This window comes from Pisolithus orientalis, assembly GCF_024613125.1.
Source record: "Pisolithus orientalis strain OTSU chromosome Unknown F5J12scaffold_5, whole genome shotgun sequence".
Lineage (NCBI taxonomy): Eukaryota > Fungi > Basidiomycota > Agaricomycetes > Boletales > Pisolithaceae > Pisolithus > Pisolithus orientalis.
This window is the reverse complement of record NW_026260786.1, coordinates 1,324,485-1,351,354: the sequence shown is the minus strand read 5'-3', so window position 1 is coordinate 1,351,354 and position 26,870 is coordinate 1,324,485. Positions and strand designations below refer to the sequence as shown.

The window sequence follows — 26,870 nt, the reverse complement described above, 5'->3', positions numbered from 1 at the left end:
GTACTGGTCTGAAGTGTAGCTCCGTCTCAGCCTGCGTTCCTGTATAATAGCAAAACCATTTCCATGACGGGGCATTTCAATGTTCAGGTGCGTATCTAGTTTCTTTCCGAAGCATCACGTACCCACGTTGCGCAGCTGCGGAATGCTTCTATACTAGCGCCCATTTCGTCATGGGCATTGCAACTAGCTGCAAGGCCTGTCCGCCCATCGCCAATTCCCCCCCTCTTTTCTCTCCCTTGATGTCTCACACATTATACCTAAATTATTCTGAAGCTACTCCTCCCCAATCGTCTTCGAGACTTCATCAGATGATTCTTTAGGTGCATGGCACGGTGCCATGGGCATTTCAGCCTCGTATCAGTGCAATTGCCGACTTGGAGCCATCACGTTCTGCTCACCATCTAAGGCTCTGGTGGTCCACCTCACCAACGGTGATACACCCTCTACGCAGTATTAACCGTAACAAGCGAAATAGAATTATCCTAGGAAGGAACCTCCTCCAGAAGCATATTCTCTGCAACGCAGACCACCAGAAGTACTCCCTTGAAATGGATCGTATTGCGATTGCATCGTACTTGGACATGGCACTCTGCATTGATGGTGTAGTAGATATGCTCTCAGTATCGTTGAGTGACAGGTGATCCCTGCAGGCGCTTACGAAAGCCACGGGTGGCGAGTTGGCTTTACACCAGCCAATTGTGAAGACGTTATTTTTTCAATAACGAGTCGCGTTCTGTATCAGATTCAGTCCTTGTCCACCAAGCCTGGGCAGCTTGTCAGGCGGCTATTCTTCCTCACATGGCCGCGCGCTTCCAGGCATTGGGAAGCATCAGAACAAATATGATACCAGATGAAGTAGGTGCATCAGAAAAGAGTTGGGTTGCACATTAATTTCCGGATTCTAGTGACCGTACGTTGATTTCAAGGTAGAATCGTTCGGAGGCACGAGTTTGTAGTGCGGACTGCCCGTGCATACCAGACTAAGGGGGTTGGCTTTCGTATCATCACACCACACGATGACCAACGTGCTCTCATTGAACATGAGTTGGAAGAGGTAGAAATTACATCATGAAGACAATGTAGATTCATTTTAAGGTTTGATGCCTCATCTCGGTTCTGCCGTTCCAAGCTCCGCCTTATTTCAGGCAACGAAGCGGAACACACCATCATCTCTGCGGCCAGAACGGACAGATTTGGCTTCCTGGCTAACCACCGACAAACTAATGTCGTGCTTACCCACTGCAAGGAGACCATGATTATATGCACGAGTGAACCATCCATTTGGGGTCCAGCCGCACCAATACTTATCAGACAGCTTGCAATCGCCTTTGGGCCACAATCGTGGGTATATGAGGACTCATGTTTGCTGCCTCTCCCCAACCTATACACCTCACGTTCAAGCGTTACAGATAGACGAACCCAAGGCAGCCACGCATTCTCTAGTTCTCCAACTTCACCCCAAAATCATTCATCGCCACTGTGATCACGCCGACACCTCTAGACTAACAGCAGTCCTAAGGTTCCTCTAACAACAGAGATTCCCGTGTGTTTACAACGCGCTGCGGGAACAGCGCACTATCGGGGTCATGTATTCTAACTATTGTTTTTTTTAAAAAAGAGTTTGCTGCTCGTGGTCCATGACTTGTGTATTGCAGTACTATTATACATGATTAGTTTCGCACAGGGTTGCCTTGTTTGTCTGCGGTACAAAGTAAGCGCACCGACCACCATCGGTGTCGGGGACAAGTGACAGACGCCATGGCCGATCCAGTGGACTCGATGCTCGACCTTATGCGGCGTCTGCCGCCCACTCGGGTGGAGGAGAACGTCAACGCGCTTATCCAGCTCTGCCCGGACTATGCTGATGATCTCCTGGGCAGCGTCGATCAACCGCTCAAAGTACACACAGATCGTGCTACTGGTAGGGAATATCTCGCGTGCGACTACAATAGGGATGGGGACAGCTATCGGTGAGTGGACATGCGCGATTCAGAAACGACTTGCTGCGTCGTTGCTACGCGCTGGAATCTCGTATGGCTGATGCGCCGACCAGGTCACCGTGGTCCAATGAGTATGATCCACCGTTGGAAGACGGCACAACGCCGTCTCCCAAGCTTCGGAAGCTCGAGATTGCGGCCAACGAAGCCTTTGATACCTACAGAGAAATGTAAGTCTTTCGAATCTGCATGCGTCGACATCCTAGCGGGAAAACAAGTCGTTTACGCGAGTGGCATCGATCGGAACGGGCAGGTACTACGAAGGGGGCGTATCGTCTGTATATCTATGGGAGCTCGACGATGGTGGATTCGCGGGGGTCGTTCTGTTTAAGAAGGGTAAGTTCTGAGGATACTCCTCCCTGTGCCGTTCATCGGCCAAGGCGTGCTTGCTGATTCCAGAGTCCTTGTATAGTGATGAATCCGTCAAGTCCAGACAACCCTTCTGGTTCATGGGATTCGATACACGTATTCGAAACGGCAGAGCGTGGCAGGCAGGCCCATTACAAGCTTACTTCCACCATAATGCTGCAGCTCGTAACGCGGCAAAATAACAAAGGATCTGAGGATGCTTCGTCAGTTACTGCTGGTTCTGACAAGAAGAATTCGGAACAACATGGCAAAAAGATGGCTGGGGAGGTGAACCTGAGCGGAAGTATGACCCGGCAGGTAAGAGGGCTTGTATCCCGACTGTCCCGTCACTACTTACACTCCCGCAGACCGAGCAAGATTGGCCGCTGCACGACGCATCTTCTCACATTACGAACACCGGGAAAATGATCGAAGAGATGGAGATAAAAATGCGAAATCTCTTGCAAGAAGTATGCTTTGATTTTGCAACCTGCGGGACATCGGGCTTAGGCGTATGTTTTCAGGTATACTTTGGGAAGACACGAGATATTGTATACGATCTACGAAGTATCGACGACTTGGAAAGGGCACGGAGGCAAAGGGAATTACAGAAAGAACTCGTAGGCTTTATCAAGCGGTAACCTACATACACCCACGCATGCCCATCTGCAATGACTGCTAGGACATCCGTAACCCATTCCTCATCAAGCTTTCGCTAGGGGCCAGTTGATGTTCATGCGAACAGATATGATCAACGCGAAACCAACTGAGCATCAGCTATAGGGTTGGCATGGATCGTAACCTGGGCGATTGAGTTATGACGACATAAAAAGCACCGAGAAAGACCGTACATGCGTTAGCTTGATCTCTGCCAAGGGCCGGTTTTTGTTGTTGACGGGCACCCGTTCCATCAAATCGAGAGTGGAATCAGCGCCATCGATAACTTTCCCAAATATGGAGTATTTTCCATCAAGATGGGGCTGCTTGGAGTAAGTGACAAAGAACTGGGATTTATTCGTGTTAGGACCTGAGTTGGCCATGGCAACGACACCGCGTGCATTGAACTGCAGGACGTACAGCCATGCCGTGAGTTTGCGATGCCGCAGGATTGGATTTGCGTACCTTGAGGGTAGAGCGTACTTCGTCGTCGAAAGGGTTTCCCCATATGCTCTGACCGCCTTTCCCGGTTCCAGTAGGGTCGCCAGTCTGAATCATGAAGCCCTTGATGTTGCGGTGGAATATGCAATCGTCATAGTATCCGGATGCACACAATGCCAAGAAGTTCTAATTCGGAACGGCGGCGGTGTGAGTTTCGAAACGTTTGATCCTGAGTAGTTGGGGAGGAAACATTGTTACCTCAGCGGCTTTGGGTACAGCCTCACAGAAGACTTCGATCTTGCGCTGGCTCAGGGAACGGTACTACAAGGCATGACGTGCGTTCCGCTTACCTTAAGGTCTCCGTGAGTGGTGTGCAGCGTAACGGACTGGGCCCATCAAAATATAGTTCTGTGATGGGCGGCAGAGAGAAACGTACCATGGCAATGTGACATGTGTGTGACGCGTGACAGGGTGCCCGCTTTCATAATGCAGACTCGGCTTGCTTGTGCTCAGCGCTCTGCACTCGGCCCATATGGTGATGCGCACGTCCTCTATCCGCAGCCAGGACGACCCTCTGTCCTTGGCCCTCCTCCCCCCGCCAACAGAGTCTGAGTCTGATCGTCAAGCTCGTCTCCGGAGAGAGGCAGAGGCCCGTCGCATATCGGAACAAATCGACGAGGAACTCAAGGTTGATCGCAGAAAATGGGAGCGGTCCAGGGACGACGTCAAGGTGCGTTCCTTATTGTCGTCAACCGATGCGAGGCCGTTCTTATATGCGCGCAGTTACTTCTGCTGGGGCAGGCGGAATCTGGGAAATCGACGCTGCAGAAACAGTTTCAGCTTATGTACAGCCCCGCGTCGCTGGAGAGCGAGCGCATATCCTGGAGGACCGTCGTCTACTTCAACGTCGTCCGCTCGATCAAGAAGATCCTCGCGACGCTCGAAGTTTGGGACGACGTCGACGATGGTACTGACTCACAGAGCGCCTTGGAACGTCAGGAACTCGGCAACGACGAATTCCCCGTCTTAGACCATGTCGGGCCTTCGGTATCGCCGACCGCTCCTTCTCCCATCGATACTCACTCTCAGGCGTCGACGTCTATCCCAACAAAAGCGACATCCATCTCAGAGCTTCGTCTACACCTCCGTTCCCTCGTACGCACAGAACCTCAACTCGCAGATCGTCTCAGCGGTGGGGTCTCCCCGGTGGGCTCTGGCAAGGGCGAAGTATTCGTTCGCACTGGTTGGCAGGCGAGGACAATTCAGAAGGGACACGAGTCAGTAGTAGGAAAGCGACTGAGGCGCAGCGTGAATTCGCCCATAGACTCAGCAAAAGTTGGAGTACCAGATCAAGCATCCGGTCGTCCAGCAACGTCATTATCTACACTCGATCCCGATCCATTAATCGAAGAAGTAGCATCTATGCTAGAACAGTCACAGGACGCTATACGGACCTTGTGGGAGCATCCTGTCGTACGTGCTTTGATTTCCAAGAGGAAATTGAAACTGGACGAGTGGTCCGAATTGTAAGAGCCTGCATATATGCTGCCATCTTTGTCTGTTTTCTTAGCCGAGCTTTTACAGCTTCCTCAACGACATCGCCCGAATATCTGCGCAAGGATACATACCCTCCACAGGTAACTTCCATTACGTGTTTGCTGAAAGTCAAGTTTACCGGGGTTCGTATCAGATGATATCCTACACGCCCGCATCCAAACTATGGGCGTCTCGGAACATGTTTTTGACGTGGATGTCCACGGGAAGACCGTAACATGGCACTTATATGATGTCGGCGGCGCTCGAGGTCAACGGCATACCTGGGTCCCTTATTTCGACGATGCAAACGCCATCATATTTGTCAGTCCATTAAGTGCGTTTGACCAGGTACAGCCTCATCTTACACGGGTTTGTTACCGAGTTAACCTGTTTTCCCGCAGTATTTGGAGGAGGACCCTCGCACGAACCGTATTGACGACTCGTTACAGTTATTTACCCAAATATGTTCCAATCAACTGTTGAAGAGCGTACATTTGGTGTTATTTTTAAGTAAGCCTCATCGCCGCCGCGTGGTTCTTTACCCAGGAATTTTCTTCACAGATAAGACTGATATTCTAAAGAAAAAACTCGAACGCGGACTGCGAGTCTCCAAGTAGTAAGCAGAATGTCTTTTAACAAAGCTCTCTTTTTTATCGTCCGATTAGCATATTATCGTACGGTGAACGCCCGAACGAATATGAATCAGTGGTCAATTACTTCCGAGCGCACTTTCAACAGGTGCACAGGCGGAACAATCAGAATCGGCGAGTATTATACGTCCACTTGACGAACGTCACCGTATGTATTTTTTTCTCTCGCTTCCCAGTAGTTCGTTGCCTATTGATGACTTTGGGACCTCTTACAGGACACGACAGCTACCCAGGATATTATAGCGAACGGCAAGTACTTTTCTATTGCTGAAACCACGAGATTCCAACCCAATTTGGATGCAGTGCGCGACTCCATTTTCCGAGGGTATTTAAAATTGGCTGCACTCGTATGAGGACATAGCTGTGTTGTGCGGCTCAAAAGACTCGACTTGCACGCCCGGCCACACTGCGCTCGCGTTGTTAGATACCTGTTGTTCCGGTTTGATTGTCTCATTATTTGTATGCTTACCCACTGTCCGAACTGTGGACTTATGTTGGTGTAAATAATTTGGTCGATTAGAGTCACGATTAACGTTCTGTAGTATTGGTATTGATATTGTAATCCCAGAGCTCTTTCGTATTCTCTTTCTTGGGCATGCTGTCGCTGAGTCCCCCTTGGCAGCTAACTCCACCGCAAACTGCAACGTTCGTCTATATATGAACACTGGTCCAACAGATGTCAATGTTGCGTTCTTCCCTCCCCTGCATCAGCAGAGGAGGATATGGGTGCTTGATACTCTCCGGCGAGAAGGCGTATCAGAGGTTAGCGAATCACAGTTCTGCGCCCCAGTAATGTCGATGGAACACAGATAATTGCCTAGATCGTGGATATCGGGTGCGGCGAGGGCGAGCTTCTCACAACTCTATGCCAACCCGCCCCCTGGCTAGGCCCACAATCGCAATGGAGAAACAGATCACTGGCGAGTACGCAAAATGCTGACGACTGTCTCGCATCCATGTTCGACGATGTACTGCTGAACGATTCCGAAAGCCGTGATTTACATCCTACCCGCATTGCGGGACTAGATATCGATACCGGAGTACTCCAATATGCAGCTGAAGACACTTCCCCCTCTTCTGCCAACCCACAGTATACGCGTTGGGAACCTCTGCAGGTTAGCTTATGGCATGGCAGTCTCGATTCCATCAACCCCACGTTCGTAGACGTGGAGTGTATCGTCGCCTCTGAAGTGTACGTTCCTTTCGTATACGTATATCCACTCAGACCTCATCGACGAAGCCTTAACCCAGGATTGAGCACTTGACTGACGATCTCGTGCACCATTTCGCGCCGGTGTTACTCGGCGTCTATCATCCACGCATACTTCTAATGACAACCCCCTCCTATACATTCAATGCCAGGTTCTCGCCGCCGGGCATGAGAGACCCGATGGGACACCCCGATCCAACTGGGCACACGGACCGCGTATTCAGGCACGCCGATCATAAGTTCGAATGGACGGTGGAAGAGTTTGCGAGTTGGTGCGCGACTGTGAGTAAGGAGTGGGGATACACAGTAGAGGTGGCGAGTATCGGATACGCATTGGATAAAGATCCATGGGGACGAGATAAACAGCTTGGGGGCGCAAGTCAAGTTGCAGCGTTTAAACGCATGGACGATGTGAACTCGAGGAGGAAAAGAGAGCGACGGATCCGCACGGCGTACGCTGCACTGGAAAAGAAGGAACCTCACCGTCTGGTAGTCACTCACCACTTTACGGCCCATCCGCAGGCTGGGCGACCTCATCAGCTTGAGGAACTTGGCGCTGCTTTATTACGCACATTTGAGGGCTGGGGGGAGAACGTGCTGAGGGTCGAGGACCTGTGGTTTTCAGACGATATTGCTGTTCTGTGTGGAGGATCGGTTGAGCTATTGATAGAGATGGCAGAGAGAGACAGTCAGTTGTGTTTGCGGAGAATTGCAGGCGAGAGAAAAGGGAATTGGACGATCGAGCTCCTGGGTGGGGTACAACGACGCAAGGACAACTGGTCTGCAGCACCCATGTCCCAAGACGAAGAGGCAGTAGTGGGAGAGGTGAGCATGGATGAGGACCAGGAGCGGGAGTTCTCCATGAACCCTGGAATCAGTACGAACGCCTGGCCTAACAGTGAAACTGATACCTGGATGGAAGATAACAGTTGGGCTGGATCTTGGGTAGACGAGGGTGGTGGCTGGGGACGGGCTACTCCGGAACCTGTGCTTAGCTAGTACCTCAATCTGATAGCAACTACCTATCACCACTTGAGAACCCTGATTCGCAAGTCTCCCTGTCGGCACGCCAGCTTTAACGCTTGAATAACAAGAAATCATGGGAAATTGTTGAGAGAGGTGTCAACGGCTCCACTTTTTCTCTCAACCACGACGGCTCCCGCTCAGCATACTAATGGGAGCACCCAGAATTCGCCATCGAGAGGTTAACGGCCGTACGTAAGTCGAGTTGCAAGTCCGTTTGACTTCGGAAATCTGTACTGAGGCCCGAGATTTCATATAATCCTGGAGGTGTTTTCCTCTGTTGCCGCTACCTTTACCTTGAGGTTATGGATTCTGTGTTATGACCGGCGCGTCCTACTTGGGAGAAAAAAAGATGGTGTTGCACATGACCCATGCTGATCATCATTAGTCCCTCAAGACCACATGAGGATTTGCCGTTGCGATTCTCGGCAAATGGTCTCGAGTGCTTGCACCAATATTGTAGTACTCGACCAACAGTTGTCACATGAGAACATGGTTCCTTGAAGCCATAGTCGGGGCATTGGTAAAGCCCACAGTGAGGATTCTCAAGTGGACACTTGCCAAGACCGGCTTCCTTGTTGAACATTAAAAAGTTTGAAAGTTTCCTAACAAACGAGGTGCAACTGTGTTCTGAGAACGAGTCTGTTACAACGGACTGAGATATTCGGCGGCCTCGCTACAATCAAGCCCGTATACCTGTTTGGTGTCCAACGCGTCCCGTCATACGGCATCACGGAGGACATCCAGAATTTAAGGTCGGTATAACACAGGCTAGCCAGGAGGGAGAGATGCTCAGCGTCGGCATACAAGATCTAAATAATGTACGCACCAAAGAGACGGCGCTGCCTACGCAAGAGGAACGTGGTTTCAACTGGGACGCTCATCATGAATACATGGAATAAGGTACGCACCAACCACGACTTGCCGCCTATCACCCTCGAGAGTTCGATATCCTGGGTGTCGTACGCGCATTCCAAAACACATACATCGTTAAGCCACTCGTACACGAATGAGATCTTGCCTAGAATTCCGCAAGGTTTAATCGCAACTTTGGCAAACCTGCCTCTAGCCGTCACCCAAGGCAGGCCGTTAGATCATCGATAACGTGCAGTACTCAGCGAAGGTATTCGTTGGTAGTCGGGCTTTTAAGCTGTTGCCGGTGGCAAATCGTGTTGAGCCCTCTGCAACGCAGAGGACGGCAACCGTGTCCTCTTTCCGGAGTACCAAATGGCGCACCCTGGGGAATGCCAGACATAGAGATTCTAATATAGTTTCATGTCCTTGCAACTGGCCATGCAATTCAAGATCGTCAAGTTGTCCTTGCCGCCGGTGCCAGCGAAAGTGTCACGCAGCGATGAGTTGAGCTGAACCGAGGGCTTTCAAAGTGTTTGAGCCTAGGTGCCACGATGGCACATATCAGCGCAGCTGAGACCTCGACTCTGCACAGAAACTTTTCGAGCAGAGTTGAATGTTATTGGGAGGTAATTGCCAGAGGTTGGCGGAACCATCGAGATATAGAGGTTAGTCTTTGACAAGGCAAGGATCCAAGGAATAACGCAGAACTGAGTTCACTGTGCAAGAGAAGTGGAGTTTCAATGCCAGCGTCTTGACGCCAGAAGGTATCTGGCAGCCCACTAACATCCCAAATTTTTCAGAAAGCCACACGTCTTCTAAACGGGGAGCACCTTCAGGCCGAAGGAACGGGGGTTCAACTCCCCCGGTTGGCAACGAGGGAAATCCACAATTAAAACGGACGTTAGCGAAGGAAGGGACAAATGGTTAAGCCTCTGTAAGACCTGGTATATTGAGGATTTGACGGCCGACCACATCTTGAGGCTGCGCAAGTAGCAACGGGCTGAAGTTGTGATACTGTATGAACCATCTGCACTCATCCAACCACCCAAAAAGGGCGAATCTCGATGTTTAGCAGTGATTCAGAGCTCCGCTCGAAATTTGTCAGTCTGCCGAGGGAAACGACTAGCATCGTGTTTATCGACTAGTTTGCTCTCCAGGGAACGGCCGCCGCAAACCTTAAGCTCAATGCTTAGTACGTGGGCCGCTTGAGCATAGGGGAGCCACGGGGGCCAGGCCACTCTCGAAATTATGTATGTCCGTGTCAGCGCTCGAGACTTGTCAACTGTGTGGAGTGTATACTATATGATCAGCTCCGGGGAACGGCCGCCGGCAACCTTGCTTGGTACACCATTACACAGGTGCTTTCGGAAAAGTGGAGGCTAGACCAGTAGGGGGATTCTATTCTCCAGGTTGGGCAAAGGCCTGAAGGTTGACATTTGGTCACCAAGTGTTCCCATGCATTTATTTCAGTCCCTAATCCCGTTACAATTGTGATCATATCTTACGTATAATGGAGGGTATGCGATTGTATTCGAAAACAAAATTATTAGTTTTAACCTTCGTTATCTAGTCAAAAGCCCTGCGTCTGTAGCAAATATTACGTGGTTTCTTAGGCATCGTGATCATGGTCTAAAGGAAGGACGATGAGCCACTAGTCAGAAAAAGATTGGGAACAAACGACGAACATGGTAGTTGTGCTCTGGGAACGTGCAGCCTGGTTCCAATCTGACCTCAACCTTGCGGAGAATTGTTGCAAGAATCGCCGCAAGTTGCAGATAGGCGAACTACGGAAACAATAAGCACCTCTCATCGATGGGAATTTGAAAACGCCACTGTACCTGTTCGCCAATGCAACGGTGTCGGCCGGCACCGAAAGGTTGATAGGGGCTGTCTGTGCCCTTGCTGACAGCGCCAAATCCGAAATCAACCTTCTCACCGTTTTCGTCCATGTAAGTTTTGAACGCTTCGGCGGCAACACCTTCTGGATCGCTCCATCTTGTTGGGTCCCAGATATGGGGGTTGGACCATATCTTAGGATCTACCTGGCTAACAGCAGGACAGGCAAGAACATAGTGGCCCTTGGGAACCACATATGTCTTATCTTCTGCAGGCGCTGAGAGTGTGGGTGAAACGGTGACGTCCGTACGGACGTAGCGGAGAATACTGTGGATCGGGGGGTGCATACGGAGCGTTTCGCGGATTACAGAATCAAGGATAGGGAGCCGACGCATTTCTTCGTAGGTCATTTCACGGAACGTGCCATCGGGGTTACCGAAGTGTTCGACCTGTTCCTTATAGAGAGATTCCCTGTGTCGTACGGTCAGATTGCGGGCGTTTTAGGCGAGAATACCCAAACTTACTGGGCCTGGACGTTTTCCGCAAGGTGGAGAATTGCCCATGATCCCGTTGCCGAACTCGTATGTTGGCCAGCCATCAAAAGAGCGATCATGAGGTGAGCAATCTCATGATCTTCGAGTTGTCTACCATCACGGTACCGCTGGTTCTGAAGGGCAGAGATCATGTCTTGCATATCCTTGAGATACCGCTGTCAGTAACACTCATACAAGTTGATGTCGCATACACTCACGTCACCACTCTCTTTCCGTTTACGGATGATGTTGACATAGAAGTCACTCATTTTCTTGTGTGCCTCGTCTCGACGACGATAGCTCGCCAATGGCAGATTGGGGAACAGGAAATTTATCGGTGTGAAGCCGCCATCCAGGGCGGCATACAGATCGGAAAACGATTTGTCCATGTTGTCTCTGATCTCTTTGCCTTGAAGGGTCCGCGAGGCAGTTAAAATCGTGATTTGGGCTACGATGTCGGCAATATCGAAGCGACCCCAGTCATTGATGTCGTTCATCTGATAGGTGAGGAAAGCCGGGTCTGTCTTCATAAACTGTTCTACCTCTTCCTCGATCATGCTGACGTAGGCCCGGAAATTGTCGATTGATAGACCGACTTTCACAAACTTCTTTTGTTCCATGAACACATCGTTTGGAACATCGTAGACGACGTCCTTGCCAAAGACTGGAGTCGTGAGGTGCTATGGTAGCTGGTGAGAAAATGAAAAATGTACACAAGCGCACAAGAATCACCGTGTATGCGTCCTCAGCTGAGAAAAACGTGGACTTGCCCCCGAGCACAAAGTTATTACCTTTGGGACCGAGTGCAACGGTGACCTTACGGCCAAACAGGATAAAGGTGAAGACGTCTCCGTACTATGCCTCTCCATTAGGAGATGTTTCAACACTTTAATTTTGGAAGTCATGCACACCTTTTCTCGACACTTGAAGAAGAATCCAAGGGGATCGTGTCCGTAGGAGATAGATGAGCCAACAATGGGTATCCAGTGGAACACCTCCGGAGGGAGAGAGCGGTCACGCGGCCAGAGCTGAAAGGGGGTCAGTGGCATTCGAGGCGGGGGAAGAACTAGTGGACCCACGAGTTGTCTGAGCACATTTAGGACAATGGCAACGATGGGAGAATAGAGTAAGGTGAGCAATACGGCGCGTCCAGGAGAAGCAGCGACGTGATCCTGCACTGAGTCGAGCAGACTGGCTGCGTAGCCAGTCGTATGGAGGGTGCTGTTCATCGACATGGTAGGCAAGTAAAGACAAGTGTCAAAGGAACGGCGAGCTTTTACCAGTCTCACGACGCGACGGCTGATTTTTTTATGAACCCTTTACAGTAAATTTGCGAGTGGAACGATTTCACTAATTACGTCATTACGGCTAGGTGGACCAATCAAATGCACTCTAATGATTAACGACCCATTTGCCCAACGTGGTACACGTCGCCGCATTAGTCGCTCTGCCATTGAGCGCCAAGGGGATAAAATAGTGTACATATATCAATGTGACTGTGGCCGTGTGGACGATCAGCGTGGATCAACTACTTAGGAAGTACGTGAACTTTCGACATAAGCCCAACTTGGATGTCGGCTAGGCGAACGTCCAGGGAATCTCCGATGTCAGGCATGGTTCCAGGGGGCAGTGTGGCTATTGCTTTTATCCCCAGGGAAGGCACATGACACATTGTGCGAACCCTGCCACCTTGGCGTTCCACATACGTGTGTGAGAGAATGGTCGCGGTCAGCCGCTCCAAGGGATTTGGGCGATCCGTAGCGGGATGCGGGTGCTCCGTATATCGTTTGAGGTACAACGCGGTCCAATACGCATAGTGAGTACGCTCTGCCTCCTTGAATGCTCTCTCCTTCTCCTTGATTTCAGGCCCATACCCAGTCAGCCATTCTCGCGAGAATAACGGACTAGAACCTGGACGTAGGAGAGCATCCTTGATTTGCCAATGGGCGACCAAGTCACTGTACCGCCGTAGTGGAGATGTGACCCGGATATAGCCCTCCCCCTCCGGAACGCCCATACTCCAATGCATGCCGGGATCGAGAGTATGCTCCACAGGAGGTATATGAAGGTTAGCTTTCTGGGCCAAGTAAAAGTCCACGAATCCGTCCGAATCCCGCGCTTCGAGAATTTTGGAGAATGCTTCTGGATCACTAAGGCACACAGGAGGCTTCGAAATCCGTCTGAGCATCGGAACGCCGCGGTCCAAAAACCACCGAGAAGCCACGCGACATGCCGCTTTCATGCACTCTGCGACCACCATCCGAGACCCGACTTCTTGGATTTTTTGCGTCAGAACCTGATATTTAATGGTCGGAAACCCTGTGAAGCGAAAGGGTTTTGGATAGCAAAGGGGAGTGGCATGAAGGGGCTTCTCAACGGTAGAGGTTCTAGCATAGGGGATGACCGCAAGAAAGGCGTCGCTGAACTTCAGGTTGCGTAGCCTATGCCGCGTAATCGTGTCTGCGAGGAAACGCAGATTTTGAGCATGTATTGGCTCTGTCGTAACGGTGGTGATGTTTGGTGGACATCCCAGATCAAATGGCTGGGCTGGTTTGAGATTGGGAAATCCTGCGAGACGATCCACGCTGTCGTAGTCGATTATTTGAAGATTCCGAACAAAACCGGGTCGGACTTGGTAATCAACCATGTTGTCTGCAGAGTCGATCTTGAAACTGAAAGTGAGCACCGGCTCTGGCTCTCCCGACTTGGAATGTGCACCCAAGCTCAGCTTGGAATTGGTGAGGGACGTAGGTAACATCGGCCATGTTCGATGCGTGAAATACCACGTCATCCCCTTTTGGTACGCTTGCTGGGCAAATACGTGCGTTGGTGGGATGACTGCAGTGGGGTCGGCGACGTGCACATGTATCCAAGCCGAACCCGGCTCCGACGGGATCTCCTCAATGGAGAGTCCGTCATCTAGCTCTTCAGCATCAACATCATCCACGACATACACGGGCATGTCCCCGAAGTCATGACGCAGATGTTCCACAGGGTCTCGGGGGTAAAAATCTTCGGGGCCTAGTGGTTGAGAGGATCCAGCAGTGTGATGTGCGGTTAAGTTGCGTTTCACGATGAGATTCTCAGCGGCGGCTCGGGGGGACTCGTCGGCGGGGAGTTGATCCAGTTCATACTCTTTCCTCCGGGAAACCAGGTCCTCCCAAGGTGCCAGGTGGCCCAAATCTATTAATACCTCGCGCAAGACCACGGTGTCTATCACATCCGCATCGACTTGCAGTGTCTTGAGAACACTAGCAACGATCAAAGCATACGGATCCGTTACCACATCCCGGTGACGACGCAACGCGTGCTGTAGAACGTCAATAATTAAACGATCCTCTGTTGTGTAGCTAATGTCGCTCGCAAGCGTTCGCATCGGAGGCTCGTCCCAAGACTCTATCCTCCGTTTCCGGTTGACAGCCATGATACCCCGTGCCTTTGTAGCAAACGCACCAATTGCAGGACTAGCGCTGCGAATCATGTGTTTGACGGCCCTCAGCTTTTCCAGGTGCGACAGCGGTCGCACATCAAAGGTTTGGGCAAGCCGGTGAGTCGAAACTTGGGGCGCAAATTCCTCCGACTGCTTCATGAGGTATCTGTGCATAGCGAAAAGGGAAGCCACTGTCTGTCGCCGTTGCGGCAGAAGAAGCTTGGCAGCCTCTGGCACCGTCACCGTCGACCATTCATCCGGGTCTTTCGATCTTACTAAGTCGTATAGATTGAGGTTGGTGGCCTGAATGCCACTGTAGGCGTTGGCAACATCACGTTCGAAATCCCGGAGCTGCTTCAATATCTCCACTCGGGCACTAGTTTCTGTGCGATTACTGGGCATGGCCCCAACACCAGCCCGCCGTGTTAGTGAATATGTCACCAATTTCGGGATTTCAAAGAAAACGTCGGATTCGGGGTGCTCAATGACGTGGCCGGTGATAGTGAGCGTCACTGAAAAGTTGCGACCCTCGATGAGAGCGTTCCTGATCACAATGCCAGTGGTCGTCAATGACCCTCTAGAATAAACATTCAGCTCGCACCCATACTAAAATTGAGATATAATGACCCACCTCCGAATCTCCACGAAGGTTCCAGCTGGGATCTGGTGAAGTACTGACACATCCTCTTCCTCCAGTAGATCCAAAGCCTCTCCTCTTACGCCGTCAGGAAACGCCCGAAGATTTAGCGCATTTTTGCTAGCCGCAGCCGCCTTCAGCGCGTTTTCAATACGACCATCATCTCCCCGAAGAGATTTGGTGTATTTCCATCCGTGGCTCGCGTAAAACTGCGTCCGTGCTGCCGTGCGGACAAGCCTGTCTGCAACGGTCGTCAATTCCACGATTCCCTCGTCAGTTTCATGTTGGGAACTTTGTGTCATAGATAGCGATCCACTGACTGGCGCTCGTGTGTTGCTTTCGCGGGCCTTCCGGAAGGACAGGGGGGTATCGGGAGGTTCCGACCGGAGCGTGGGCTTGTCGTTCTCGACGTCATTCGATGTCTTGCTTAGTCTTCTGTCGATTAACTTGCCGAGTTCTCCAAGCGGGACGAGTTTCTTTGACGCGGAGGCACCGACCCGAGCGCGGAGAGGCAGTGGACGCATGGATGAAAAAGTGTGGTGGCGGTGTCGCGGATGCCACTCGTATGAAGCCGAGTTGGCTCTTTACCACACTCGCGTGAATTTCTAGGGTCATTTTCCGATACACTACACGATGTTCAAGCGGGTCGAGAGGAGACGTAAAAGACGCGACGACGAGGAAAAACTAGGGCTGGACGAAGAAACGAGGGAACTACTAGGCTTCAACGAGACAGACTCTGACGAATCGGAAACGGAAACGGAGTCGGGGGAGGATAACCAGGCAGGCGAAGATTTGGTGTCAGTGCTAAATGGAGAGCATGACAGCGAAGGGGACGTCGACGAAGACGAAGACGAGGAGGAATCACCAATATCTATCGAAGAAGCACTCAAAGATCCTGTCTATTTGATATCCATAGACCCCACAGTTTACGGGTGCGTTCTGTGCAGGGGAAAAATCATCAAGAATGCGGACATGGCCGCCGTCCATAAGGGCTCTACTGTGCGTTCACCTTCTTTTTCGGTGCTGGACTTGATACAAGCCATACGTACCTGGTTTCAGGCTCACAAACGACACTACGACCGTTTCAAGGCACTTGCATCGACGGCAAATTCAACCGACAACGCATGGGACATTGTCAGGGTGCTTTGGGCCCAGGGGAGTGAACAGGAGCTCCCACCAAATCAGTTGTCGAAAAGGGCTCTGAAACGCGTAAGGCACATAATGTCGCCAGTCATTATTTGACCACCTTGGACCTTGGATAGCAAGCGAAGCAAGTAGCCCTTAAGGAGAAGAGGAAGCGACATAAGGAACTTAAAACCAAGGCGATAACGAGAAAAGCAAAGACGAAAGCTCCGAAGGATGGTGCAGCCAACACCGATAGTGCCACTACACCGGGCAAAGTTTCCGAGCGGGTGCAGCAAAGTACATCTAGGCGACCTGCGAAACGTCAAAAACTTGAACAAACCCAACCTGTACTTTCCAAACCCCAGACAATTGACAAGGAGAAAGCACCGCGTGTCCAGGAAAACACCCACAAAAAATCGAAAAAGAGCACCAGAAAGATAACGACAACTGACAGCTAATCAGGTGCTAGGGGTAAACTGGTATGTCATGTATATTTTCGACTTCCTGAATAAACTACATCCTAGTTCCTCTGCAGATCGTGTCCAGTCTATCTACGCAAAAGATCGAAGAAGATTGTCAGTAGCTGCGACGACCTGCACCGACAATTAGCATGCAACTGATGCTGACGCAGTTGTACAAATTACCTGATGAATATCTGGCCGGTCCTTTGGGTTGACCTTCAACATCATGTCAATAAGTTCTCTAAGGCCTTGTGAATATGCTGAGTCTGGATGGCTGTACTGTGCGTTGAGGACGGCCATGGCAATCGAACCTCCTTGCTCCGTCGTCTGAGTGTTTTCAAACGGTGAATGCGAATATGCCATGGCATACAAAGTGCATCCAAGTGACTAAGGCGCTATATCAGCAAGCGAGGGGTATGGTGTTGATGTGTCTTACCCAGATGTCCACTTTCTCGTCTAGGGTAATGCCAGTCTTGACATCGAACAATTCAGGCGCTCTGTATGCCATGGTGCTTTGTTCAGCTGCGATGTCCTGTGTACGTTGACACCTTGACAAATTCCAGCGCACAGTAGTGGCCTACCTGCTGTACCAGTGCCTGTGATCTTGATTCTATGGGGATCCGGGCCTTGACCGTGCTTCCGAAATCCATGAGGATCGGCATACCACCATCGGCAAGCATGACATTTCTAAAATGATGGTAAACGAGAAGTAGTTGGACAACCTGAACGGAAAGCCCTACCCAGGTTTAATATCTCGGTGGGCGTAAGGTACGTGTAGGTTTGTTCTGGTGCTGCCATCGTTCGAATTCACTTTTCGGGTGTCCTCGTCGCCATCGAATACGGTGTCACCTTCCTCTACACGGCGCGTGGTGACAAGTGGCACATTCACAGACGACTTGTAGGCATATCCGCCGTCCTCGTCACCTTCAGGGTGCGACAATAGTTCATCTTGCTCTTCGTCATCGGAATGGTGGTCGACCGGCGAGCGCGTACGCGACGACGATCCCATGGCATGACGCGTAGGAGACATCTGGGGACGTGCTTCCGACCCAGCACCTGCATGGTAGTCGTGCATTGCGCGAACGGCCTCGCAGGTCCCTTTAAAGATACGAAGCATCTCCTTTTCTGAGAAATGCTTCCCATTGATTACATTCGAATTAATGGCATCTTGCACATTTCCCCGCTGTCCATATATGAGGGAGAGACGCAGGAAAGGTGAAATTCCCGTACCTTGTATAGTGGGAGGAAAAGGTAGACGATTTGACCTTCGCCTTCTGGGTCTTGCACCACTGCGGAATCCTATCCAAAGTTAACTGACAGGCATTGGAAGGAGTTGTTATGATACTTACAAGTATCCGAATAATGTTAGGGTGCCTGAAGAGGTAGAGTCATCAAGTGGTGCAGTATTGAAGTCGACAACTGTACCGGAATCGTCGGTATGCCTCGACCTCGCGCATGGCTTCCTTCACACCTTCTGAGCCAGTGGGACATCTGATCTTTTTTAGCGCAAATTGTCGCTGCGATGCAGATATGTGACCACCGCAATCAAAGGTTTCATCAATCAAGCACTCACACCACTCGTTTCATCCTGTGCAAGATAAACAAACGAGAACCCGCCTTCTCCGAGCACTTTGACGATGTTAACTGGATGAAAATGAACCTCCGATTCAGTACTGCATAGAGGGAAAAAGATATCCAGAACAATATGGAATGTGTGTAAAAATGATCACTGACACGTCCGCCCGTTAATTTTTACCCGTGCCGACTGTTGGCAGATACAAGAGGATATAGCCCATATGGCATCCTTGGCCTGTTCTTTCAACGTGTCGAGTGCGTTCAAGAGCTGAGGAAGAGCCATGAGTATTCCGGGGTGAATGGAGGCGACCGACTATTGATCCAAAATCTTCCGTTCGTTGTTGGTTTTTGCAACCTGGCCAATGTAATATCCACTGCACCGCCAGCACCAGCGGCAGAGCAACAACACAGCCACACCGGCAATTGCAAACGTACTAGGCTTACATAGGGGGCATTTCTAGTCTAACAGTAATCTGTCCATGGGCCACCTGTAACCTACTCGTATCCCAGTTCTGCGTCCAATCTCGCCCTCCTCAGTTCCTTCCTCTCTTCCTCAGTCATACACGACCACCCTTCGATGGTCTCTGCAAGCTCTTCTTCAATCCTCTCCTCCAGCTCAACTTGTTTCTTGCTCTTCTTTGGGGGCGGGGGTCTAGGAGGTGGCGGCGGAGGCGTTCGTCGCGTGGGATGTAGTGGCGCAATGCGCGATAGCATCGTTCGTGAGGACTTGAGCAGTGGCGAGTACGGTCGACTAGTTTTTGGAAATGGGGAACTCGGCTGAGAATTCACGCGTCGGATGAGCTCGCTCATCGGGGTAGCTTTAGGTTTTCCAGAGGCTGGAGGGCGAACTGGCGAGGCGACTGACTTCGGAGGATCAAAGTCTGGGACTCGGTCTGGAGGACTCGGTGTGTGTGAGCGGGAGTTGTGCTGAGTACGTGGTGAGTAGGCGTCCGATCAGCGACACGCGGGCTACTACCTTGTTTGCGCTTTTCTCGGTCGCCGGGAAGGCCTTGGCTGATGTTGTCCAAGAACGACGTGTTTTTGCTGGGGGAGCTGGAGACGAAGTGATTACGATCGGAAGCAGGTCGTCGTCGTCGGACAGAACAACCTTCCGCTTGCGCTTGCGGTCTCCGGGTGGTTGTTCGGGCGCCTTCTTGGGCCTCGATGGTGCTTTTGGAGAAGAAAACAGTCCGCTCTCATCTTCGCCGCTATCCGATGTTGGGATTTCAATTACTTCAGTCAGCGGTGACGAGTCCAGTGGCATGTCAGACGGTCAATGGAAGAACTTAACTGCGCGCAATATCTGTACCAAATCTGGAAATAGACTGGACTGTTTAGGATAGCTGACATAATCATACTGTCGAGTGCATGTCCAGCTGGGACAGACTGCCGTCGCAATGTCCTCCCAGCCCTCCTCACCAAAGCAACAGCGCAAGCAGTCAACACCGAGAGTGGTGTCTTCCCCGCTACGTCCAACAACCCCTCCATCTGCTACATCATCCCGGCCAACTTCCCCGCGCCAGCAGCCGCCCCATTCACTACCTGTTCCTCATGGCTCAGCTCCAAAGTCGAGGGCTAGGGACCTACTAAGAAAGCACTATGGTCTGGGTGTTGGACCCCCTCCTCCGCTGCCTGGTAACCAAAACGATCCGATGAATATGGGTACGGCTACATCCCACGTTCTTCACATGGGTTGCAACCATAAAACAATTATGTCCTTGATGCAGATTCCGTTGCATTTGACGCAAAGTCCTATTATGACCAGTTGATCACGACATCAACTCTACCCACCTTAATAAAGCGAGAGTTTGAGCTGCTATCAGGCAAGTCCCGCATAGTACGCGCCATCCTTGTTCCTCACCGAGACTACAGAAATACGACAGCTCGACAGCGAACGACAATCACTCGTATATAATCATCACCACGAACTTATCGCCGCACGAGATACAATAGCAGTGGTGCGCAGGCCATCAGTGTCCATCCTTTAGGGTTCTTGACTTCCAACAGATGAAGTCTCAGGCGGAAGCACTCGAGGGTGACCTAGACATGCTGAAGGCGGCATTTTCAGACATCTCGCGTTTGGCAACAGAAGTTTCTATCAACAGGCCCACCAGTACGGAAGCAAACGCGGCTCCACAATGATGTGCTCTTGTTGGGACTCATGATTTGCCTTCGGGAAGTGAATTCCAACCTTGACCCTGCAACACATGGACAAGATATCACTTGCATTATTTACCATTACATCTTGAATGTTTACCTTTATCCAGAGCATCAAGCTCCATACATATTTATATGGATACACTCAAATATGACGTATCATGCCCGAGGGAACTCATCTCCTCGGGCAGAGTATCTCTGGTCGCCAGCAACTCCCCCCACAAGGTATGACGCAATTTTCCCAAAAGGTATGCCTCCCGATAATCTGGTGACTAACAACAAGCTACGTGTGAGCACGTCTTTTTCCGGTGGGAATGCGCTTCTCTGCAGCGTGTCGCTCGCACCCGGTCCACTGGAGAAATGGGACTATTACTCACCGTTGAGCTCAGCGAAGACGTTCGACTTACCGAGTCTTTGACCAGGATGGCCCGCTCGCTATTCGTAATACACCCGGTTTCCTTAATGGCGAATGGAACATCACTGTTCCTCTGCTGAAGCTGGATCGGCGGAAACTCCGCTCTGACTTGATAACCGTCTGGTGAATACGGTGGTGGCAAGGGACGGTAATTTGCAAGGACATCAGATCTGTACTGGGAATGCTTCCTGTCTTTTCCTTGTTTGTCCCGCTTCGTCAACAGCGGAGTATACGCAGGGTACGAATTAGGGTTTAGTACATTGCGTGCTGGATACGGATAAGCCGGGTTATTGACAGGGGGTCCTGTCATGTAGATGGCCTACGACGTGAGGAAGCATCAATATCACGAGTAAGATTATAGGTGAGCCCACATACGTAGTGTGGGTTCGCGCTTAGCGTGTTTGTTATGGACGATGTCGACCGGGTGGCCTCTGTGGTAGACGACGAAGGGTATGCGTAGGGGTCCCGCATGGTATTTCGATACAAGAGTCGGCGGTGGTAATGGGCGAAGTAGATGTGAGACGGCGCTGTGGTAAAGACGTTCTTATATACCCTGGCGGACATCCCTCCACGCAGTATCCATTGTGTGTGCAGAGCTGAGCCTACAGCCATTTTTCCATTGAGACTGCTCTTTATTTGCACAGCTTGGGCGGTGGAATATGTGGAAGCAGGGTTACAATTACCATAGCAGGCGTGGTTATGATGCTTTACATAAATGGAATCCAAAGGACAACATCACAGACGCGTTTCCAAGGGCGTGCGTGGGAGGTTAGTATGTCTTCTGTAGTAACTTGGAAGATGCAGTAACATTCGACTCACGTACAGTGTCTCAATTAAGTAATGCACAGCATTAATAATCCAACCAGTGCTCATCTCGCTCGACAATAACTGAAGCAAAGACATTGATTAATAGCTCGTTAGATAGCGATAATTGCAGGGATAATGGCAGTATGCAAAAGATAATAGGAAAAAAGGAGTGTCAATGTGCATGAGATGATTATGAAAAAAGGTACTGTGCAATTCATATTTGGATGTGGTATGTGCTCGAAAGAAGTTAATGTCACCAGTCCAATATGCATGGTATGAACAAGAAAATTCTAATACCTAGTGTGGCCACCTTTAGCTGCAAGAAGAGCCTGAACATGCTCTGGCATGCTGTCATAAAGTGAAGTAAGGTAGCTTTCTTCGATGCTCTCCCACTCCTCAACAATGGCATTCCATAAGTCTGTGACATTTTTCTTCTTCATTCCAAGGTCACTGAGGGTTCCCAGAAGCTCATCTTGCAGGATTTCAACATAGAGCTTTGCATCCATATGACCTTCAATGTGACATATCCAGCCTGGCCTGGTGGCTGTGATGCACCCCCACACCATGATGCTGCCACCACCGTGTTTCACCACCTTCCTGGTGTAGCATGCATCAAAGTCCTCCCCAGGCTTCCTCCAACACCATTCATGGCTGTCTGACCCAAAATGATTGAATTTAGATTCATCTGAGAAGACAACAGCCTTCCAATTCTCTGCTGTCCAGTCAGCATGGGCCTTTGCCCACTTGAATTGCCTTTTCTTGTGAGCATCAGTCAAAAGAGGCTTTGGGTGACATACATAGGCCTTTAGGCCACATGCACATAGCCTTTGTCAGATTGTTTCAGCATTAAATCCTGGGAAAAACTTCCTCTGAAGGTCAGCTGTTATGCCTGAGCGTGGTGACTTCTTCAAATGGAATAGGCATGAAGCGTGTGAGGGGGAGTCTATGGGCTGAATGTGTCATAACCCCTATGGCTCAGTTATCTCTGAAGTCCAACAGAGATTCTGTCTACTGGCAATCCATTTAGGTTGTTGCATGGAGAGAGAATAAGGATGAAAGAGAAGGAAGTTAGCTGAGTTGCAAGCTATTGAAAAACTGGGGATACATGATGGAGTACATAGGTCTATATACCCCTAAGTACAAGTACTGTACCAGTTGCGAGTGATGTGTATCTGCAGTAGTCAACAAAGCCATCAGTCAAATAAATAGGAGTCATTCAGTGTCAGAGATGGGGGTAGGCAGGGAGATGAAGGCTATACCAGCTGTGCAATCAAAGTGCAGTGAGGAGCCAGACACCGGAGCTATAGTACAACATATGAGCAACGTAAACGAGTCATTGGAACAAGAAAGAAACAAGTCATCCATCAGAGAGGGTGGTGGGACACCGGATCAAAGGAGAGGCACAGTCTCCACAGGTATTGGAAATACCTTGACAGTGGGAGATCTGAATGATCCTTCAAGCATATGAGCCCCTAGGACAGCGACAATTATTAGAGATGTGATGAGGCATGTGATGCATGTGACCACAAGGAGGCAAAAAAGGAAAGACCCCTGACAGAAGTGTAACATCACCCCCCCTCTAAGGTCCTCAGACCCTTGAGGATGGATCTGGCATGTTAGCAGGATGGGAGGAAAGGGGTCTGCAAGTAGTATAGACGTGGGAGCATGTCTGAGTGGTGATGGGTGATGATGGTGATGGAGTTGGCAGTTCCTTGAGGGCCAGAGTATAGCAGGAGCCACGTCCATTGTGGCATGACCAATGTCCCAAGTAATGGCACTGGTAGCACATGTGCTGACAGAGGACATGGTCAGTGGGGACAGGGGACTGTCCTCCAAGGTAGAACCAAAGCTGATCAGAAGGGACAGGGACGAAGGGAGTTGCAGGGAGAGGGTCAGCAGAGTGGACGGCATTATGATAGTTCTTGTGAAGCCCAGCCCACAAAGTGTCCTGCAGTAAAACCTCCCAAGCAGAGTTGTGAGTCCCAGTTCCTAGGCAGGCACCAACCTCTTTAAACAGCTCCCCAGAGTTGACAAACCCTAATTCCATGGCATGCCACTGCTTCTCCTTCTCCTGATCTGTCAGGTCTTCTTTAACCTTTGCCAAAACTGATGGTTCCTCTTGTTTTGGCTTGATGTGGTCAAGAATTCAGGAAGCAGGTGGAGCCAAGAACTCTCCAATCTGTTGGTTATGTAAATGGTGATAGGCCCCGCCAGTGATGGCTTTGGTAATATCCAAAGATCCTTATTCTAACATGTTTACCATTATCACCTCCAACAGGGGCATGGTACTGTTCAGTTTCTGAGTCTGAATCTTCAAGATGGCAGAGTTGATCACATCTGTCGCTTGGTAGATTTCAGACAGCAACCTAAAATACTCAACCTGTTCTGGTGAGCACCCATCAATGTCGTCCCCATCATGGAAGACATCAAGCACCCTAACAATGTCCAGGTAATCACTGCTCATCATCCCTGGCAAGGGTGGTGTCACACACCAAAGGTGTTTGGTGAGGTGGACATGGATGTAGCTGATGAATGGAGGTGAAGACCATAGCTCTCATGCGAAGAAGGACAGCCAGCAATGTCGGCAGTCATCCCTCACACAAGAACAAGTTGTCAATAGCAAAGAAAAAGGAGGAGGCAGGTTAAGCGCCAATAAAGTTCTTAAGCGCCCATGTATGGCATTCCAGTTTTCGACATATCTCCACCAATTCTGCAGACACTGAAACCATTCCCACACTCGCTTGTAGTGCTCAGCCACGTGATCCTACCTTCCAGGATTGGAAAGGATTTGTGCACTCCACATGTTTCTACAGCACTCCCTCCAAAAGATGCTCATTTTGCTAATTCTTCTGATATGGCTGCCTCCACATCAGTCATTTTGCTTGTCCCCTTTGCTAGGGACCATGGCTACATATATCTACCAGGAGTTCCTACCAGCTTCCATCCTGAAGTGTCCTGGTACATCCCACCCTCATCTGCCCCCTATCAGCCCATCCAGCTTGGACAGCATGTTCTTTTTGTCAGTATGACCTCCAGGAGGATGTTCTTTGGTTGCCTCAGGTCTGTTGTTTGCTTGGAAAGGTCTTATGTGGTCATTTCAGTCTCTCCAGTCCAAGAAGCATATGGATCCTTCCTCCCTGCCCCCTGCAATGTCTTCATACCAGTCTCATCCATCATTCTTCCAAAATTGTGACAGCTACAGTATAATCTAGCAGAAGATGCTCCCCCTTCATCCTCTCTTCCAACAGAGCCTCATTCATGAAGTTTTTATTTGCTTCACTGAGAGGATGGTTTGGGGGGGGGGGAAGTTGCAATCCCCTATGCTCCTGTCACCCCACAGACCCCCAAAGCTTGACCCCTGTTGACATCTGACTCACCCTGTCTGCTTTTGGATGTACTATATTGGCATCAGATCAGTGCTGCCTCTCTGTCATCCCACTTTGGCCTAGAAGTGATCTCTTTGAGATGTGACATGCACGGCCTCCCCCTAATGTGATTCCAGTGCACTTTCCCAGTTCCTGACATTGCTTGACTCATACTGTGACATTCTGACTGTCTTTGACTCACCTATTGCCAATACTTACCAATCTTTTGACTTTGCTTACTGATTCTTTGCTTTTTGGCTTACTTATCCTTACCAATGCTTACCAATGCTTTCCAAGATGATTACCCATCGCTTACATTCCTTACTCATCAGTTACCAATCACTTACCAAGTGTTTGCACCTTGTTTTCCATAGGCAACGCCCCTGTACTGTATATAAGTCACTGTACTTAGGTAGCAAAAAAAAAAAAAGAAGAAGACATCAGAGAGCCCCTCTTGCTTGCAATTTATCATCTCTCAGTAAATCATTCATCAGCTTTGATAGTTGAGACTTTATTAAGGGTCTAGCTATCATCTACTTCACTTATCATCATCTATCATCCATATACTTTGCTCCAAGCCCTCCCTGAGCTCAGTACAGCTTAGGACATTGAATTAAGTCACCATCCATCCTTCTGTAGGCTGACAGCAGTCTACCCTATCGCTTTCTATCACATTCTTGCTCCCTCTTTGTCAGGAGCACCCCCAACCCTCAGCACTCATCTTTGAGTGTTGTAGCTCGCAAAAACCCTCCCAAAGAACAGGTTCTACCATCTAGGTACCGCATAGGCACACCACCACTCGCTTTCATTGTCTTTTGTGTTGGTTTTGGTTGGTTTTCACCACTGAACCTCACTTTGACTCACAGTGCACCATATTTTCTACCCCCATGCTGACAGGTTTCTTTTGAGAAATAAATCCTCCCTCAGCCTTCATTATCACTTCTTGTTAAAGTGTCTAACCCACAGAAATCGAGGCGCCCAGTCCCTCCTCAACCTAATCCCCTTGGGCTCGGTAGGAATCCACCTTTACTGCCCATCCCTTTAGGACGACTCGGTCCCTTGGTCACTGCTACCAACCCACGGTTATCTTATTTATCCTGGTTTAGGGATTTGGAAGTCACGCTTAGTTCAGAAGAAGAAGACGATCAGAAGTCCAAGACTTCTTTCAGATCAGTCCTCAAAGAAGAACAGGAAGCTTGCAAATCACCCACTATGTCCATGACTATCGGTCATGGAGAGTCTGCTCCTGAGATGCCTACAAGGACCTTCTTAGAAGAGGAGCTGAGACAACAGTTGGAAGATCAAAGGCTTGCTATGGCAGAGGAGCTTAGGAAAGCTATGCATGCCAGGAGTGGAGACCCCTTTCCAACAGGAATGCCTACAGACTCAGCATTACGCAAATGGTATCAGAGGAAATTTGGAAAAGTATTTCCCCCAGAGGCCCCCTATGGTGGGACCAGTAAGGGTAAGGCCCCAGCTGACCCTGATGACACATATGATTGCTGCCCACCCAACGGAGGAAGGGAGATTAATGTCGGACATCCTGGAGAATACAATGGAAGCCACAATGGGCTTCAGACCTGGATTACACAGGTCGAAGGTTACTTGAACCTGAACAAGCATGTCTACAATTCAGAGTCACTCAAGATTTTGTTTGTGCTCACATATATGACCAAAGGTGCAGCAGTTTCATTTGCCAAAAACTACCAAAATGAAAGCAAGCTTTTGGATGGAACTATCTACTACACAGACACCTCTCAGAGGTTTGTGGAACGCCTCAAAGCTACTTTCGAGTTGGGCAACCAAACCACT

General features: G+C 50.0%; 12 protein-coding genes across 12 annotated transcripts; 6 read left to right on the top strand and 6 right to left on the bottom strand.

The window, feature by feature from the left end:
* Window positions 1–949: 949 nt before the first annotated feature.
* Window positions 950–1,348, top strand: F5J12DRAFT_698826 (uncharacterized protein; the record flags this gene model as incomplete). Its single annotated transcript, XM_051740471.1, has 2 exons — window positions 950–1,054; window positions 1,130–1,348. Coding segments are annotated over 2 exons (324 nt in total), but the record flags the coding sequence as incomplete, so codon positions are not given.
* Window positions 1,349–1,758: 410 nt separating this feature from the next.
* On the top strand, window positions 1,759–2,986 carry F5J12DRAFT_716116 (F-actin-capping protein subunit beta; the record flags this gene model as incomplete). The annotated part of the gene is made up of 6 exons (XM_051740992.1): window positions 1,759–1,970; window positions 2,054–2,167; window positions 2,251–2,333; window positions 2,410–2,663; window positions 2,714–2,815; window positions 2,870–2,986. The coding sequence occupies 6 exons, from the start codon at window positions 1,759–1,761 to the stop codon at window positions 2,984–2,986; spliced, it is 882 nt and encodes a 293-aa protein (XP_051603248.1).
* A 110-nt stretch (window positions 2,987–3,096) lies between these two features.
* Window positions 3,097–3,832, bottom strand: F5J12DRAFT_716157 (cyclophilin-type peptidyl-prolyl cis-trans isomerase; the record flags this gene model as incomplete). The annotated part of the gene is made up of 5 exons (XM_051740996.1): window positions 3,097–3,147; window positions 3,197–3,409; window positions 3,468–3,629; window positions 3,702–3,740; window positions 3,794–3,832. Coding segments are annotated over 5 exons (504 nt in total), but the record flags the coding sequence as incomplete, so codon positions are not given.
* Window positions 3,833–3,954: 122 nt separating this feature from the next.
* Window positions 3,955–6,199, top strand: F5J12DRAFT_811343 (guanine nucleotide binding protein, alpha subunit). Its single transcript, XM_051744840.1, has 9 exons — window positions 3,955–4,173; window positions 4,227–4,969; window positions 5,028–5,080; window positions 5,134–5,327; window positions 5,381–5,489; window positions 5,541–5,595; window positions 5,645–5,777; window positions 5,845–5,878; window positions 5,933–6,199. The coding sequence occupies exons 1-9, from the start codon at window positions 3,976–3,978 to the stop codon at window positions 5,980–5,982; spliced, it is 1,569 nt and encodes a 522-aa protein (XP_051603246.1). The 5' UTR covers window positions 3,955–3,975; the 3' UTR covers window positions 5,983–6,199.
* A 21-nt stretch (window positions 6,200–6,220) lies between these two features.
* F5J12DRAFT_454946 (uncharacterized protein) lies at window positions 6,221–7,852 on the top strand. Its single transcript, XM_051739515.1, has 3 exons — window positions 6,221–6,391; window positions 6,451–6,821; window positions 6,881–7,852. The coding sequence occupies exons 1-3, from the start codon at window positions 6,287–6,289 to the stop codon at window positions 7,836–7,838; spliced, it is 1,434 nt and encodes a 477-aa protein (XP_051603245.1). The 5' UTR covers window positions 6,221–6,286; the 3' UTR covers window positions 7,839–7,852.
* Window positions 7,853–9,868: 2,016 nt separating this feature from the next.
* F5J12DRAFT_965208 (cytochrome P450) lies at window positions 9,869–12,321 on the bottom strand (the record flags this gene model as incomplete). Its single annotated transcript, XM_051749990.1, has 8 exons — window positions 9,869–10,346; window positions 10,403–10,501; window positions 10,556–11,024; window positions 11,078–11,250; window positions 11,305–11,766; window positions 11,819–11,941; window positions 11,998–12,114; window positions 12,166–12,321. The coding sequence occupies 8 exons, from the start codon at window positions 12,319–12,321 to the stop codon at window positions 10,284–10,286; spliced, it is 1,662 nt and encodes a 553-aa protein (XP_051603244.1). The 3' UTR covers window positions 9,869–10,283.
* Window positions 12,322–12,614: 293 nt separating this feature from the next.
* Window positions 12,615–15,455, bottom strand: F5J12DRAFT_715516 (uncharacterized protein; the record flags this gene model as incomplete). Its single annotated transcript, XM_051740960.1, has 2 exons — window positions 12,615–15,093; window positions 15,148–15,455. The coding sequence occupies 2 exons, from the start codon at window positions 15,453–15,455 to the stop codon at window positions 12,615–12,617; spliced, it is 2,787 nt and encodes a 928-aa protein (XP_051603243.1).
* A 237-nt stretch (window positions 15,456–15,692) lies between these two features.
* On the top strand, window positions 15,693–16,753 carry F5J12DRAFT_811317 (uncharacterized protein). Its single transcript, XM_051744839.1, has 2 exons — window positions 15,693–16,152; window positions 16,213–16,753. The coding sequence occupies exons 1-2, from the start codon at window positions 15,787–15,789 to the stop codon at window positions 16,393–16,395; spliced, it is 549 nt and encodes a 182-aa protein (XP_051603242.1). The 5' UTR covers window positions 15,693–15,786; the 3' UTR covers window positions 16,396–16,753.
* F5J12DRAFT_811314 (other/NAK protein kinase) lies at window positions 16,734–18,706 on the bottom strand. The gene is made up of 10 exons (XM_051744838.1): window positions 18,474–18,706; window positions 18,313–18,383; window positions 18,165–18,256; window positions 18,089–18,113; window positions 17,970–18,038; window positions 17,480–17,922; window positions 17,321–17,426; window positions 17,176–17,271; window positions 16,923–17,126; window positions 16,734–16,871 (listed from the first exon to the last, which is right to left on the bottom strand). The coding sequence occupies exons 1-10, from the start codon at window positions 18,595–18,597 to the stop codon at window positions 16,830–16,832; spliced, it is 1,272 nt and encodes a 423-aa protein (XP_051603241.1). The 5' UTR covers window positions 18,598–18,706; the 3' UTR covers window positions 16,734–16,829.
* Window positions 18,707–18,724: 18 nt separating this feature from the next.
* F5J12DRAFT_811311 (uncharacterized protein) lies at window positions 18,725–19,622 on the bottom strand. Its single transcript, XM_051744837.1, has 2 exons — window positions 19,291–19,622; window positions 18,725–19,241 (listed from the first exon to the last, which is right to left on the bottom strand). The coding sequence occupies exons 1-2, from the start codon at window positions 19,576–19,578 to the stop codon at window positions 18,810–18,812; spliced, it is 720 nt and encodes a 239-aa protein (XP_051603240.1). The 5' UTR covers window positions 19,579–19,622; the 3' UTR covers window positions 18,725–18,809.
* Window positions 19,623–19,684: 62 nt separating this feature from the next.
* F5J12DRAFT_811309 (Vps51/Vps67-domain-containing protein) lies at window positions 19,685–20,642 on the top strand. Its single transcript, XM_051744836.1, has 4 exons — window positions 19,685–19,976; window positions 20,042–20,137; window positions 20,187–20,272; window positions 20,322–20,642. The coding sequence occupies exons 1-4, from the start codon at window positions 19,712–19,714 to the stop codon at window positions 20,454–20,456; spliced, it is 582 nt and encodes a 193-aa protein (XP_051603239.1). The 5' UTR covers window positions 19,685–19,711; the 3' UTR covers window positions 20,457–20,642.
* Window position 20,643: 1 nt separating this feature from the next.
* On the bottom strand, window positions 20,644–21,632 carry F5J12DRAFT_454768 (uncharacterized protein). The gene is made up of 2 exons (XM_051739514.1): window positions 21,262–21,632; window positions 20,644–21,205 (listed from the first exon to the last, which is right to left on the bottom strand). The coding sequence occupies exons 1-2, from the start codon at window positions 21,496–21,498 to the stop codon at window positions 20,744–20,746; spliced, it is 699 nt and encodes a 232-aa protein (XP_051603238.1). The 5' UTR covers window positions 21,499–21,632; the 3' UTR covers window positions 20,644–20,743.
* Window positions 21,633–26,870: the final 5,238 nt, after the last annotated feature.

Bases quoted from the DNA above. Each gene is read 5' to 3' on its own strand.
- F5J12DRAFT_811343 (XM_051744840.1), top strand. From the start codon at position 3,976: ATGGTGATGCGCACGTCCTCTATCCGCAGCCAGGACGACCCTCTGTCC. The intron at 5,490-5,540 runs GTAAGCCTCATC...TTTTCTTCACAG, and splicing joins ACATTTGGTGTTATTTTTAA to ATAAGACTGATATTCTAAAG. The intron at 5,778-5,844 runs GTATGTATTTTT...GACCTCTTACAG, and splicing joins TCCACTTGACGAACGTCACC to GACACGACAGCTACCCAGGA.
- F5J12DRAFT_454946 (XM_051739515.1), top strand. From the start codon at position 6,287: ATGAACACTGGTCCAACAGATGTCAATGTTGCGTTCTTCCCTCCCCTG. The intron at 6,392-6,450 runs GTTAGCGAATCA...ATAATTGCCTAG, and splicing joins GGCGAGAAGGCGTATCAGAG to ATCGTGGATATCGGGTGCGG. The intron at 6,822-6,880 runs GTACGTTCCTTT...GCCTTAACCCAG, and splicing joins TGTATCGTCGCCTCTGAAGT to GATTGAGCACTTGACTGACG.
- F5J12DRAFT_811317 (XM_051744839.1), top strand. From the start codon at position 15,787: ATGTTCAAGCGGGTCGAGAGGAGACGTAAAAGACGCGACGACGAGGAA. The intron at 16,153-16,212 runs GTGCGTTCACCT...ACCTGGTTTCAG, and splicing joins CCGTCCATAAGGGCTCTACT to GCTCACAAACGACACTACGA.
- F5J12DRAFT_811314 (XM_051744838.1), bottom strand. From the start codon at position 18,597: ATGGCTCTTCCTCAGCTCTTGAACGCACTCGACACGTTGAAAGAACAG. The intron at 18,114-18,164 runs GTACAGTTGTCG...CTACCTCTTCAG, and splicing joins GAGGCATACCGACGATTCCG to GCACCCTAACATTATTCGGA. The intron at 17,923-17,969 runs GTACGGGAATTT...ATATATGGACAG, and splicing joins TTTTCCTCCCACTATACAAG to CGGGGAAATGTGCAAGATGC.
- F5J12DRAFT_811311 (XM_051744837.1), bottom strand. From the start codon at position 19,578: ATGCCACTGGACTCGTCACCGCTGACTGAAGTAATTGAAATCCCAACA. The intron at 19,242-19,290 runs GTAGTAGCCCGC...CCACGTACTCAG, and splicing joins CCGAGAAAAGCGCAAACAAG to CACAACTCCCGCTCACACAC.
- F5J12DRAFT_811309 (XM_051744836.1), top strand. From the start codon at position 19,712: ATGTCCTCCCAGCCCTCCTCACCAAAGCAACAGCGCAAGCAGTCAACA. The intron at 20,138-20,186 runs GCAAGTCCCGCA...CCGAGACTACAG, and splicing joins AGAGTTTGAGCTGCTATCAG to AAATACGACAGCTCGACAGC. The intron at 20,273-20,321 runs GTGCGCAGGCCA...GACTTCCAACAG, and splicing joins CACGAGATACAATAGCAGTG to ATGAAGTCTCAGGCGGAAGC.
- F5J12DRAFT_454768 (XM_051739514.1), bottom strand. From the start codon at position 21,498: ATGGCTGTAGGCTCAGCTCTGCACACACAATGGATACTGCGTGGAGGG. The intron at 21,206-21,261 runs GTATGTGGGCTC...CTCACGTCGTAG, and splicing joins TAAGCGCGAACCCACACTAC to GCCATCTACATGACAGGACC.